This window comes from Oryctolagus cuniculus, chromosome 4 (assembly GCF_051225735.1).
Source record: "Oryctolagus cuniculus isolate XC-2025 breed Fujian yellow rabbit chromosome 4, ASM5122573v1, whole genome shotgun sequence".
Taxonomy (NCBI): Eukaryota; Metazoa; Chordata; class Mammalia; order Lagomorpha; family Leporidae; genus Oryctolagus; species Oryctolagus cuniculus.
The window spans coordinates 192,441-206,644 of record NC_142870.1 but is presented as its reverse complement, the minus strand read 5'-3'; the positions used below and the strand labels follow the sequence as shown (position 1 = coordinate 206,644).

General features: G+C 49.1%; 1 protein-coding gene across 6 annotated transcripts in view; it reads left to right on the top strand.

Annotated features, from left to right (window-relative positions):
- Positions 1–14: 14 nt before the first annotated feature.
- Positions 15–14,204, top strand: part of PRMT2 (protein arginine methyltransferase 2) — a 29,019-nt gene continuing 14,829 nt past the window's right edge. For 2 of the 6 annotated variants that reach the window (XR_011387658.2, XM_070071717.2), the window contains exons 1-4: positions 15–120; positions 1,500–1,597; positions 7,009–7,113; positions 7,774–7,956. Coding sequence is in view for 4 of the 6 variants with exons in the window: in XM_070071717.2 (XP_069927818.2) it covers positions 1,559–1,597; positions 7,009–7,113; positions 7,774–7,956 (327 nt within the window). In the remaining 2 variants the exon portion in view is untranslated. Of the gene's footprint in view, positions 121–970; positions 1,349–1,496; positions 1,598–7,008; positions 7,114–7,773; positions 7,957–14,204 lie in introns of those variants that run through there. The other 4 variants (XR_011387659.2, XM_051859520.3, XM_089330393.1 and 1 more) reach the window with 3 other exon arrangements.

Below are 14,204 nucleotides of genomic sequence, written 5' to 3'. Positions count from 1 at the left end.
GGCTCGTGCGCACTGCGCCTGCGCAGGCCGAGGGCGGTGGCTCTGGCTCCCGGTGGGGAACCGTCAGCCCCTACGTGCTGGTGGCGTGGATGTGCAACTCGGCGGGGAGAAGCGACTGAGGTAGGTGTCCTGGTGGACCCAGCGTAGGAGGCTGGGCTGCACTTGAGGCAGGACTTGTAGGGTGAGGGGGTCCTCGCCCCCCGTGTGCGTCGCTGGCCGACTGAAGCCTCCGTCTCCTCCTGGGACCCCCGAGCGCCCTCCCGGTTCCTCGGCTCTGCGCTGTAGCGGCTGTCCGCGAGCTCCGCGCCTGCCCCACCCCGTTGCCCCGCCCCTCTCCGACGCCCCGCCTTTTCCCTACGCGGCACCACGCCCACCGGAGGCCCCGCCCCTCTCCGGGGCCCCGCCCCTCTCCTGCGCCACGCCTACCAGCGGCCCCGCCCCTCTTCGGGGCCCCACCCTGGCCGAGCTACGCCCCTCGCGGCGCCACGCCCCCTCGGCCCGGGCCAGCCGCGCCGCTCCCGGGTCTCCCTCCCTCCCTCCCGTCAGGTCTCTTCCAGAGCTCCGCCCTAGCCACGTCCCTCCCCGCAGGCACGCCCCTCCCGGCGCACGCCCCTCCCCGCAGGCACGCCCCTCATGGCGCACGCCCCTCCCGCAGGCACGCCCCTCCCGGCGCACGCCCCCTCGGCCCGGGCCGGCCGCGCCGCTCCCGGGTCTCCCTCCCTCCCTCCCGTCAGGTCTCTCCCAGAGCTCCGCCCTAGCCACGCCCCTCCCTCAGGCACGCCCCTCCCTCAGGCACGCCCCTCGCGGCGCCACGCCCCCTCGGCCCGGGCCGGCCGCGCCGCTCCCGGGGCTCCCTCCCTCCCTCCCGTCAGGTCTCTCCCAGAGCTCCGCCCTAGCCACGCCCCTCCCCGCAGGCACGCCCCTCCCGGCGCACGCCCCTCCCGGCGCACGCCCCTCCCCGCAGGCACGCCCCTCGCGGCGCCACGCCCCCTCGGCCCGGGCCGGCCGCGCCGCTCCCGGGGCTCCCTCCCTCCCTCCCGTCAGGTCTCTCCCAGAGCTGCCTCGGCCCCGGCGTCAGATCCGGGCCGCACCCTCGCGCCGTCGTAGGTGGGCCCAGGTTTCCAGCGGAGTTAGTAGTTACGGTTCCAGGAATCACGAGAGTAGGGTCAGGCCTGTTTGTAGGCGAGGCGTGCGTTCTATAGGAGTGTGGCGCTGGCAGGCGCGGGGGAGCTGAGGAGAGGCGGGGGGCTCCGTCCCAGGGCGACCCCAGGAGCGCCCGGGCCAGCCCGGGACGCGCGTGTGCCTGTGCCGCTTGTGGGTGCTTCCGATGGGCCGCGTAGAACTGAGGGTGAGTTTCATCTCCACACCGCGGCGCACGCGTAGGTTGGTTTCACTTGGGTCGGGGACCTTTCTGGTGTGCCTCAGAAGTTAAATGGATTTGATTGTCAAGCGGTGTAACAGCCCTCTCCCCCTCTCCCCCTCCCTCTCTCTCTCAGTAGAAACGAGGAGAAAATGAAATAATAAAGGCAGCAGGTATGAGGCAGAGCCCGAGGGAGCTATGGCCACGTCAGGTGACTGCCCCAGGAGTGAGTCTCAGGTAATTTTGTCTGCAGTGTAAGAACTCGTGCCCAACGAGCGTGAATGTGACAGAAACAAGTGTCAGCTCACAAGCCAGGAGCGTCACTTGTGTCCTTGAGGGTGGCCCCCACAGCGGGCTGCTTCCGTTGAAAGAGCCTTGAGGTACAGGGTTGCAGATGGCGTTCCCGTGCTGGTGCTGGAAACATGTCTAGGGAGTACTTCCGGTGGTCAGAACACGGGGTCCTCTGCACACCTGCATCCAGCGTGGGAGTGCCTGGCTTCAGGTGCTGGCTTGGCTCCTGATGCCAGCTTTCTGCGGTGGTGCACCCTGGGAGGCAGCAGGTGATGGCTCAAATAGCGGGATATCTGCCACCCTCATGGGAGACCCAGATTGAATTCCTGGCTCCTGTCTTTGCCTGGTCCAAAGCCCTGCTGTTGTGGGCATTTGGAGAATGAACCAGCACATGAGCTTGCTCTCGCTCTCTCTCTCTGTCTCTCTCTACCTTTTAAATAAATAAAATTAAGCACATAGTAAAAAACAAAAAAAGAAACTGCACACAAAAATATCAGTCACCTAGGACTCAGTTTTGGTGCCTGAACTAGTGAAACTAGCATGCTTTCCTAGCTATTTGATGACACCCAAGTATAATACCAGCCAATTAGAAGAGATACATGTATGCACACTGTTTTCTGCCTGGGCTACACACATAATTTCATTCAAGCTAGCAGTAAAAAAAAGAAAAAAAAAACACGTTAAATTTTAAGGAATGTTGGTTATGTAAAATAAACTAATATTCTAATAGATGTTTTAAAAAATCAAACATTTTGAGCCGGCGCCGTGGCTCAATAGGCTAATCCTCCACCTTGCGGCGCCGGCACACCGGGTTCTAGTCCTGGTTGGGGCGCCGGATTCTGTCCCGGTTGCCCCTCTTCCAGGCCAGCTCTCTGCTATGGCCAGGGAGTGCAGTGGAGGATGGCCCAGGTGCTTGAGCCCTGCACCCCATGGGAGACCAGGAGAAGCACCTGGCTCCTGGCTCCTGCCATCGGATCAGCGCGGTGCGCCGGCTGCAGCGGCGGCCATTGGAGGGTGAACCAACGGCAAAGGAAGACCTTTCTCTCTCTGTCTCTCTCTCTCACTGTCCACTCTGCCTGTCAAAAATAAAAAAAAAAAAAAAAATCAAACATTTTTAGTATCTGTGATTTCAGTTTTAATGCTTTTTCCCCCTTTCATTCTGAAGATCTCCTTTCTTTTTTTTTTATTTTTTATTAAAAAAAAATTTTTTTTGACAGGCAGAGTGGACAGTGAAAGAGAGAGAGACAGAGAGAAAGGTCTTCCTTTTGCCATTGGTTCAACCTCCAATGGCTGCCACGGCCGGCGCGCTGCGGCCGGTGCACCGCGCTGATCCGAAGCCAGGAGCCAGGTGCTCTCCTGGTCTCCCATGCGGGTGCAGGGCCCAAGCACCTGGGCCATCCTCCACTGCACTCCCTGGCCACAGCAGAGAGCTGGCCTGGAAGAGGGGCAACCAGGACAGAATCCGGCGCCCCAACCGGGACTAGAACCCAGTGTGCCAGTGCTGCAAGGCGGAGGATTAGCCTAGTGAGCCGCAGCACCAGCCCTGAAGATCTCCTTTCAATGGGTTTTTATGGATAGGAATGTTATTTACAGTTGGTTTATTAATCTATTGTCATGAATCATAAAATGTTTTAATCCCATGGACATTGAGGCATTAAAATAATTAGAACATTTATAGAATAGTATTGGAAACATCAAGTACATTTTATAGTTAGACTCACTAACATTTTGCCATGTTTACTTCAGTGCACACACACACACACGTGTAAAATAACAACACCACAAGTAAAGTTTTTTTCTCCAGCAACATCCTTTACCTCTTCTGTTTCTCTAGAGGTAAAAGCTACTGTGAATTATGAATTTGATGAGTGTGCTTCTGCCCCATTTTTTATACCTCTGTACATTATGCAGAAATCTTTGAACAATATGATAGTATCTGTGTGTGCTTTTTAGAACTTACATATGTGATTTATACTCTCTGTTGCCTGTAGCTTGCTTTTTTCCCACTTAACTTTACATCTGTTGATAGATATATTGTGCTAGCTCAGTCCTTGTCCTGTAGCATGTTTTTTTTTTTTTTTTTTTTTTTTATCTTTTATTTAATGAATATAAATTTCCAAAGTACGACTCATGGGTTACAATGGCTTTCCCCCCCATACCGTCCCTCCCACCCACAACCCTCCCCTTTCCCACTCCCTCTCCCCTTCCATTCACATCAAGATTCATTTTCGATTATCTTAATATACAGAAGATCAGCTTAGTATACCTTAAGTAAGGATTTCAACAGTTTGTTCCCACACAGAAACATAAAGTGAAAAATAATAGATGATTTTTTTTTAAATCATGATGAAATCAGATCAGACCTATTGTCATGTTTAATCCCAGTGAGAGTCAAGTTGGGAATTGATAATTTCTTTTTTTTTCTTTTTTTTTTTTTTACAGAAGATCAGTTTAGTGTACATTAAGTAAAGATTTCAATCGTTTGCACCCCCATAGAAGCACAAAGTGAAATATACTGTTTGAGTACTCGTTATAGCATTAAGCCTCAGTGTACAGCACATTAAGGACAGAGATCCTACATGAGGAGTAAGTGCACAGTGACTCCTGTTGTTGACTTTACAAATTGACACTCCTGTTTATGGCATCAATAATCTCCCTATGCACCAGTCATGAGTTTCCAAGGCTATGGAAGCCCCTTGAGTTCTCCGACTCTTATCTTGTTTAGACAAGGTCATAGTCAAAGTGGAGGTTCCTGTAGCATGTTCTTTAGAAGAATGTATCACAGGGGCCAGCGCAGTGGCATAGCAGGTAAAGCTTCCGCCTGCAGTGCCAGCATCCCATATGGATGTCAGTTTGAGTCCCAGCTGCACCACTTCCGATCCAGCTCTCTGCTAATGGCCTGGGATACAGTAGAAGATGGCCCAACTCCTTAGGTCCCTGCACCTATTTGGGAGACCTAGAAGCAGCTCCTGGCTCCAGGCTTCAGATTGTATTACATTCACAGATAAAGTATATAGGTCTGTTGCAGCCTTACTTTTATGTATCAAGTGTGTGCCCTATTTTATTTATTTCCCTTTTTTTTTAAACACTGAAGTTGTTTTCTCTTACACAGTGTTGCAGTGAGCATCCTTCGCCATGCCTCTGTGTGTGACTGGGTAGCCAGTAATGGCATCATAGGATGGAAGGGATTGCATGGTTTGCATTTTACTAAATGATGATCTGTTGTCTGCAATAGCCAATAATAGTGCTTGCTGACAGGTGGGGACATCACATGTTTTGGATTTGGTCAGTTTGATAGATTAGGATTGGTAATTGGTATCTTACTATTTTCATTTTTCTGGTTACTTGTGAGACAAGGTAATATTTTAGTAATATTTGTGTTCATCCTGTTACTACCACCCTCCACAATGGAAGCAATGCCCGATATTGGTGTTTTATCTCTTTCCTCCCCCCTTAATCAAGCCTTTCTAGAATTTTATCAACTTACCTTTTTGAAGAAATGTTTTTGTCTTTGTTGAGTTTCTCTAGTCTTCTGTTTTCAGTATCATTTATAAAACACCTGCAGAGCACAGTATTTTCAAGTGCACACAGAATATTCACTAAAATGTCCCATATGACTAGTCCATACAGCAGGCTGGAATATATTGACTTCTGCTTTTATTTTCATTTCCTTTTATCTTTTTGGGTTTGCTCTTCTTCTTTCCCTAAGATGTCTTTAAAGCTGCCACCTTTCCTCTCACTACTGCTCTAGCTGTATCTCACACATTGCATTGCATTCTTAATGTTCAGTTAAAATATGTTTAATATATCACAATGGAAATTAAAACAATTCTGGAACATTTTGAAAGTGTGTTGCTTAATTTCCAAACATTTGGGAATTTTTACTTGTCTTTTTTGTTGCTCAATATGAGTTTGATGATATTTGGTTACAGAATGTAACATACTCCATAATTTCAGTCCTTTGAACTGTATTCCAGCCTGCTGTATGGCCTAGTCATATGGACTATTTTAGTGAATATTCTGTGTCCACTTGCAAAGACTGTATTCTGCAGTTGTTGAGTTTTCTATAAATGTCACTGAGATTACATGGGTAAATGGTAGTGTTTAAATCTCTATTGAGTACTCAGGAACTAGATACCCTTTGCATGCATTAATGGTAAAGTGTGAAGTGTGGCACCCTTTATGGAAAGACTGTCACATGTCTGAATAAAAAACATTCTTAAAGCAGACTCAGGAGAACAGGCATTGTCACTGTGACAGCTGTGAAGTGGTACACGGGAATCCCAGCAGGCCATGTGCACCATGCGTGCCTACTGGACTCTGAAAGGATAAACGCTACTCCGACCCCTGCATGCCATGGGCGCATGCACCATGCCCGCTTCCTGGAGTAGGATACCGTTCTGATTGGTGCACCGAGGCTGCAAGAGGTTCTGGTTTTTCTTCTGGGTGCTTTTGTACCTGTGTGTACTTTTTTCACACATTTCCTAACGTGAGCATGAGTTCTTTTATGTTTAGGAAAATTAAGATGTAGGTATTGAGACAGGGGTGCTCTGCTGAGCTGGAATGTGTGGCTTGGTTCTGCTACCTCCAGTGGACATTGTCCAGGCAGGTTATCTGGGTAGGAAGTATCATGGGGCAGCTAGTGGGCTCCTCCAAGACTGCAGGACCAGCCTCTGAATTCTAGGTGCAGAGTATGCTCTCATGGGGATGTTTGTTCCATTCCCCACCACCATGTCCTCTCACTCTGTCTTTGGTCTGAAGAGGTCCATAGAGCCAACATTTTCAGACATGATTTCCTTTTCCTGGGGTCGATTGTCGCTGTCCTAAACCATTGGTCTTGAGGCCAAGGGTGCCTTACCAGAGAGACGCTGACAGCAGACCTCCTTGCTGTTTCTTTGACTTTCCATTGAAGATGCAAATTATTTTATGTTAGTGATGTCAAGTAGGGGTGGTAAAGATGATCCAATTCGTTTTTCTAATGAATATTCAATCACAAGAATCTTTTTAAAAATATTAATTTTTCATCTACTTAAGAGGCAGGTTGACCTATCTTCCATCTGCTGGATCACTCACCAAATGCCTGCAACAACCAGGCTGGGGCAGTGTGAAGCCAGTGACTCACATGGGTGGCAGGGGCCTAAGTACTTGAGCCATTATCTGCTGCCTCCCAGGGTTGTGCTTTAGCAGGAAGCTGGAAGTGGAGGCGCGGGGACTTGAACTAGAACTCTGATATGGGATTCTGGTGTCCCAGGCATGCTCAGCCCGCTGTGTCTAACATCCCAAACCTTCCTAGCCAGAAACAAGAAAGAAAACAAGCTCTGGAGTTCTTTCTTTGTGCTTTCCTTGACTTTGAGCAGGAAGAGGAACCTGTCCAGCCCAGCGAGGCGGAGCTCCTCCAGGAGGGAGTACAGCCAGAGGAATTTGTGGCCATCGCTGACTACACCGCCACTGATGAGAACCAGGTAGCCTGTGTGGCAGTCTGTTTTGTGGATTTCAGCATGTTCAGATGTGTTTAGATGTGGTTTGTGGGCATCATACTAACATTAAATAAAGTGGTACTCAATTGTTTATAGAGCCAAAGGAGACCTGTTATGTGACCTTCACTTTCTAGTCCAACAAATTCTGACCCCTACCACGATGTGAAGATGCCAGGGTAGGGAATGGGGCGTGTCAGTAGAGGGAGAGGCACCTGGTCCATGTCCACTTGGAAAGTGTGGAGCAGAGCCCACCCAGTTAGGAAGCAGGCTGACGAGTAAGAGGGAGATGTCTGCTTGCTGTAGCTCTCCTTACTTTGTGGTAGGATTTCTTAGAGTAATCCTCTGGTAACAAAATTGGTTATGGCTTCGGGGGCTACAGTGAGGGATGCTCTGCTAAGCTATTTGAAATTGTTTACCCTTCTCTTTTTTAAAAAATCAACTGCACTCTGTCCTCTGCCAGGCAGATGTTCCACAAAGATCCCTGAATCCTGTCACTTTCACGGGCTGTCGGTTGCTGTAGTTACTTGCTCCATTTTGGAAATCACTGATTGGTCACCAGTGATGGAGATTTACCACTGAGCCACAATCAAGGTGCCTGCTGGTGGTGTTCCTATTGAATTTAACTTCTGTCTTTTTATTTTCCAGCTCAGCTTTTTGAGAGGAGAGAAGATTCTCATCCTGAGACAAACGACTGCAGAGTGGTGGTGGGGCGAGCGAGCAGGCTGTTGTGGGTACATTCCTGCCAATCATGTGGGCCGGCCCATGGAGGAGTATGACCCCGAGGACACGTGGCAGGATGAGGAGTACTTTGGCAGCTACGGGACCCTGGTATCACCTACACATTCCCTGTTCAGCTGCCCAGGCGCCACTTCTTTTTTCTAGTTTATGTTCTAATGTTTCAGAAATAATCTCTGGGCTGCTTGTACTTGTTGTTCAGAGCAAGGCTTGCAAACTATCTCCTGGTCTTAGTGGGACACAGGGTCCATGTCACCACTCCTTAGCCCTGCCGCTGTTGTGTGAAAGTGGCCATGGACGACACAGACATGAGCATGGCTGTGTGCCAGTGCAGCTACCTGTGGACATTGAAATTTGATTTTCTTGTACTTTGCATGTGTCGCAAAATCTTTGGATTTTTAAAAGTCATTTAAAAATGTAAAAGCCATTCTCCGCTTGGAGGCCTTACGAACGTAGGTAGAGGAAGGGATCTGGCCTGTGAGCTGTTGTTTGATGATCCTTAGCGATACCATTTGAGCCATTGGGTTATGAGCTTCTCTCAGTATTTCAAAAAATAATACATTTCACTTTAACAATGAGATGGAAAGAAATTGTGTAAATCAGCCAGCAGCAGTACTGCCAAACAACCAGTACCTTAGTGTTTTCTGTGGAGAAGAGACTGTGATCCTGTGGTCCATTCAACAGCCCTGTTTACATTTTAAACTTAGATAACAATTGTTACTTGCAGGATGAACTTTGAAAAAGTAATGCTGCATGAAAGAAAGAAGGCATGAGAGCATATACAACATTTATCCAATTATTTAAAGTGAAAAGTCCATTTTAAAAGGTGAATGGAGGGCTAAGCACTTGGTATAGTGGTTGAGACACCAGTGGAGATGAGACACTTTGGAATGCCTGTGTTCTATTCCCAGCTCTGGCTCCTGAATCCAGCTTCCTGCTAATGCAGACCCTGGGGAGCAGCAGTGATAGCTCAAGTGGTTTGGTTACTGCCACCCACATAAGAGACCTGGATTGCATTTCTGATCCGATGGCAGGAGCCAGGTACTTATCCTGGTCTCCCATGGGGTGCAGGGCCCAAGCACTTGGGCCATCCTCCACTGCCCTCCCTGGCCACAGCAGAGAGCTGGCCTGGAAGAGGGGCAACCGGGACAGAATCCGGCACCCCGACCGGGACTAGAACCTGGTGTACTGGCACCGCAAGGTGGAGGAAGGCTTCTGTCTTTAGACCTGGCTTTGGTCATGGTTGTTGCAGGCATTTGGAGAATGAACCAGTAGAGAAGAGCTCTTGCATTTCTCTTTTTGCCTCTTGAATAAATAATAATCAAATATGGCTGTGTAAAGAAGTTGTGAAACTAGAAGGCAGGGAGCTGGCACTCCTGGGAACTGGTGTGGGTGACCTGTGAGAGGGAGGTCTTTGCCGGGGTGGCAAGGCAGGAGACTGGTGCTAGCAGTGTTCTGGTGTTTGTTAAACAAGAATCTGCTGAATAACTGCCTCTGATACACTGTACATACTTAGTGTACCTTTTTTGTAGGCATGCTGTATTTCACAGTTAAAAATGTTAAAACCGCTCATGTGTACGCATGCTTAGAGCTTGCACGCATGCTTAGAGCTTGCAGTCCAGCAAGGAACGATCCTAATGAAAAGCAGAGTCTCCTTCCTGCAGCCCTAGCACAAAGCTGTGCCCTCCACACGGAGACTTTCAGTAACAGGGTTTATGCACACCCTGGACCAACTGAGAGCTACACTGATTGTACTATTTTTTTTTTTTTTTTTTTGACGGGCACAGTGGACAGTGAGAGAGAGACAGAGAGAAAGGTCTTCCTTTGCCGTTGGTTCACCCTCCAGTGGCCGCTGCGGCCGGCCGGTGCGCTGTGGCCGGCGCACCACGCTGACCCGAAGCCAGGAGCCAGGTGCCTCTTCCTGATCTCCCATGCAGGTGCAGGGCCCAAGGACTTGGGCCATCCTCCACTGCACTCCCGTGCCACAGCAGAGAGCTGGACAGGAAGAGGAGCAACCGGGACAGAATCTGGCATCCTGACTGGGACTAGAACCCAGTGTGCCGGCGCCGCAGGCAGAGGATTAGCCTATTGAGCCGTGGTGCTGGCCTGATTATAAGATTTTTTAAAGAATTTTTACTTATTTATTTGAGAGATAGAGAGACACAGACAGATAGAGGGAGGCAGAGAAAGAGAGAGCACTTGTCTGCTGGTTTGCTCACCCGAATGCCTGCAATGGTCAGGGCTGAAGCCAGGAGCTCAATCTGGGTCTCCCACCTGGGTGGGAGGAACCAACTTCTTGAGCTGTCACTGGCTGCCTCCCAGGGTCTGCATTAATAGGAAGCTGGGATTGGGAATAGAGCTGGGACTTGAAACCAGACACTCCAATGTGGAACACTGGTGTCCCAACAGGCATCTTAAGTACTGTCCCAAATGCAGGCCTCCACCAGTTCGATTTTTTTTTTTTTAGTTTATAGAGAAGGAAGTCTTGCATATCCACAGGTATTTACTTTGCCCTTTTCACATGGTTAGGTTGTTTTGAGGATCTCTCCATTCTGAAACCTGTAGTTCTCTTCCTTCTTAGAGACGCAGAGAAAGATAGACAAGGAGAGCTCCCATTCACTCGTTCACTCCCCGAATTGTGGCTGAACCTGGAAGCTGAGAACTCATTCCAGGTCTCTGATGTGGGTGGCAGGAGCCCAGCCCTTTGAGTCATCACCACTGCCTCCAGGGTCTACATTAGCAGAAAGCTGGAGGCAGAGGCAGGAGCTGGAGCTGGAGCTGGGCATTGAACCTGGGTACTCTGATGTGGGAGGTGAGCATCTTAACCCAGTTAAGACTGCAAGGGCAAAAGCTTTATAGCATTTTATAAGTTCTTTATAGCAGCTCTAGGTAACTGTGTGTTCTGAAAAGATTGGACAGTGATTATCTAACAACTTCTTATGATGACATATAATGCTGTAATTGAACCCTACATTAGATCTGTTTTAACTGTCCCTTCAATTTCCGTGGCTTAAATTCACATCTATACATGCATTTTAATATATAAAATATATATGTACATTCATTTATAAATACATGTGCATTTATACATATATATATATATATATACACATACGGTTTTATTTTTAACTTTGATGAATTTTGACAATTTGTCTTCCAGAAAGACTTGCTAATTATATGAAGGTACCTCAAAAAGTTTATGGAAAAATTGAATTAAGCGATGTTTATTTTGGTACAAAAAAGTTGAAATCCACACATAGTTTTTTCTAATATGTATTTTCCATGAATGTCTTGGAGATTGCTGTGCACTGTCTTATTCCATTTGTACTGCTATGGGTGTGAGAGCTCCCTCCAATGGCAGGCCTTTTATGAGGGCTCCATCCTGCTCCTGGGTCAACTGCTGTGACTTGGTGCTGTCACACTGGTGATTCTGTGTCAGCAAATGATGCTGGTGGCATTTAGATCACAGAATCTATTTACCAAAATATCATTTCCCACCACACCTTATCAGAGTGGAAACAGATTTCCAGCCTCCAAGGTGAAAGATGGCATTTCTTGATTTTGATTTCCATTTTTTAAAAAAGTGAGATTGATCATCTTTTGTGCACTTGGTAGCCTTTGATATTTCTCCTTGATTGGCAAGCTGTCTTTGATATCTTTGCCCATTCCCTTCTGTTGATGTGTTGAATAAGCAGTTTGCTTGTGTTTATGTGTATGGAATTCTTTGCTTGGCATTGTTTTCTCCCATAGAGAACTTTTTATCTCTGTATAGTCTGGTTTATTTTTCTTTGTGACTTCTGGATTTTGTGTCCTACTTTGAAAGATATTCTTCACTCCAAGGTTTGAAATATCTACTTTATTTTAGAATGGTTATGATCCTATTTTTTTTTTTTTTTTTTGACAGGCAGGTGGACAGTGAGAGAGACAGAAAGTTCTTCCTTTGCCGTTGGTTCACCCTCCAATGGCCGCTGCAGCTGGTGTGCTGTGGCCAGTGCATCGCGCCGATCCGAAGCCAGGAGCCAGGTGCTTCTCCTGGTCTCCCATGGGGTGCAGGGAGGGCCCAAGCACCTGGGCCATCCTCCACTGCACTCCCTGGCCACAGCAGAGAGCTGGCCTGGAAGAGGGGCAACCAGGACAGAATCCGGCGCCCCGACTGGGACTAGAACCCGGGATGCCGGCGCCACAGGCAGAGGATTAGCCTATTGAGCCGCAGCCCGGCCACGATCCTGTTTTAAACAGTGAAATATTTAAATTAACCTAGATTTCACTGTAAAGAATAAGGTACAATCCTGCCTTACTTTCCCTCACAGAATCTCGGCATCTGAGCCTGTTATCAGACAGCTGCCACACTGGTCCTACATTCCTGGGACCTCTGTGAGCTCCATTGATCTACTTGTGTCTTCTGCAGCTCCCAACTCTTCATCACTGTAGCTTTATGAAGTCCATGAGAGCTGGATCTTTAGAAGTTCTGTGTGTGTGTGTGTGGGTTTTTTTTTTTTTTTTTTTTTTTTTTTAGCATTTTTCTTGTAGCCTTGGGAGTTTGTTGTTTTTGAAACAATTTTACCATTTTCTTTCTTTCTTTCCTTTTTTTTTTTTTTTTTTTTTTTTTTTTTTTTTTTTTGACAGGCAGAGTAGACAGTGAGAGAGAGAGACAGAGAGAAAGGTCTTCCTTTTTGCCGTTGGTTCACCCTCCAATGGCCGCCACGGCCGGCGCACCATGGCCGGCGCACCGCGCTGATCTGATGGCAGGAGCCAGGTGCTTATCCTGGTCTCCCATGGGGTGCAGGGCCCAAGCACTTGGGCCATCCTCCACTGCCCTCCCTGGCCACAGCAGAGAGCTGGCCTGGAAGAGGGGCAACCGGGACAGAATCCGGCGCCCCGACTGGGACTAGAACCCGGTGTTCCGGCGCCGCAAGGCAGAAAAGGTTAGCCTAGTGAGCCGTGGAGCCAGCCTACCATTTTCTTGTGGGTACCTGGTACTGCACGGATTGTGTGCATCAGCTTAGGGCCAAGTGACATCTGTGGCATTGAGCACACATTCCTCCCTGCTTAAGCCTGTTTGACTTAGAAGGTTCTGGTCATTCAGGGCCATGTGCCTCTCTCATCATCAGTGCTCTAAGTGGAGGGGTGAGTCTCTCATCATCAGTGCTCTAAGTGGAGGGGGTGCCTCTCTCATCCTCAGTGCTCTAAGTGGAGGGGTGTGCCTCTCTCATCATCAGTGCTCTAAGTGGAGGGTGTGCCTCTCTCATCATCAGTGCTCTAAGTGGAGGGGTGAGTCTCTCATCCTCAGTGCTCTAAGTGGAGGGCTGTGCCTCTCTTGTCATCAGTGCTCTAAGTGGAGGGCTGTGCCTCTCTCATCATCAGTGCTTTCCCATTGCTGTGGGTTTTGGAGCTTTCTTTTGGGTCCCTCTGATGCCTCGGTGCCCTGTTGTCCTGAGCCCATGGACTTTGCCCCAGGGTGCTCTGCAGGGTGCTTCGAGAGCCTCTGCAGCTCTCCTGTCCTTTAGCTCAGCTGTCTTTCTGTCTGGGTTAGGTTCTCATGGGAAGGATATTTGGGCCTTGGCTTTTAGACCCCTGCAAGCCTCCTTCCGCCTGTCCCTTTGTTGTTTGTTCTCTAGGAGGAGCCAGGAGGGGTCCATGAGGACCTGTCCAGCTCTCCTGTTTGGTGGTGTAACCCTGGTGGATCTGGGTGAGTCTGGAAGGCAGGTGTTGGCCCTGCTCCCTCCTTCTGCCAGATGCTTTTGTGAGCTCTGCTTTCTATATCATGAGAGTGCTGGGGAGCAGATCTGACCACTGTGCTGAGCAAGTCCCTCTCTGCCTCTTCGGGGACTGGCCGCTTCTTGCATGACTGTCTTCGAGTGTCAGGTGTGTTTCCTCTGAGGACTTGGCTGGGGCCTCTGTTCACCCAAGGGCTGCCAGAGCTGTCCCATCCCCCAGCTGCAGTTGAGTACTTTCTAAGCACATGAGCTCCAGGCTTCCTTCTGTGAGGAGGACCTGGGGCAGTGCTCACCTCCCAGCCCTCTCCCTGTGGCAGCCGGGCAGGAGTCAGGGAGGCGGCATCTGTGCCTCTGTCTCAGGCGGACCACACCTGCGTCTCTGCTCACCTGACTCTTGGAGCAGTGCAGAGAAAAGCTGCAGGCAGCACCCTGCTGAGCTGGAAGGATTCCAGAAGCTTCTGTCCCAGCCCTTCACTGCCCACTCCGGTTTTATCTCCTGGCTTATTTATCTTTTTTTTTTTTTTAAAGATTTATTTATTTGTTTGAAAGGCAGATTTACAGAGAGGCAGGGGCAGAGAGAGAAGTCTTCCCTCTACTAGTTCATTCCCTAAATGGCCACAATGG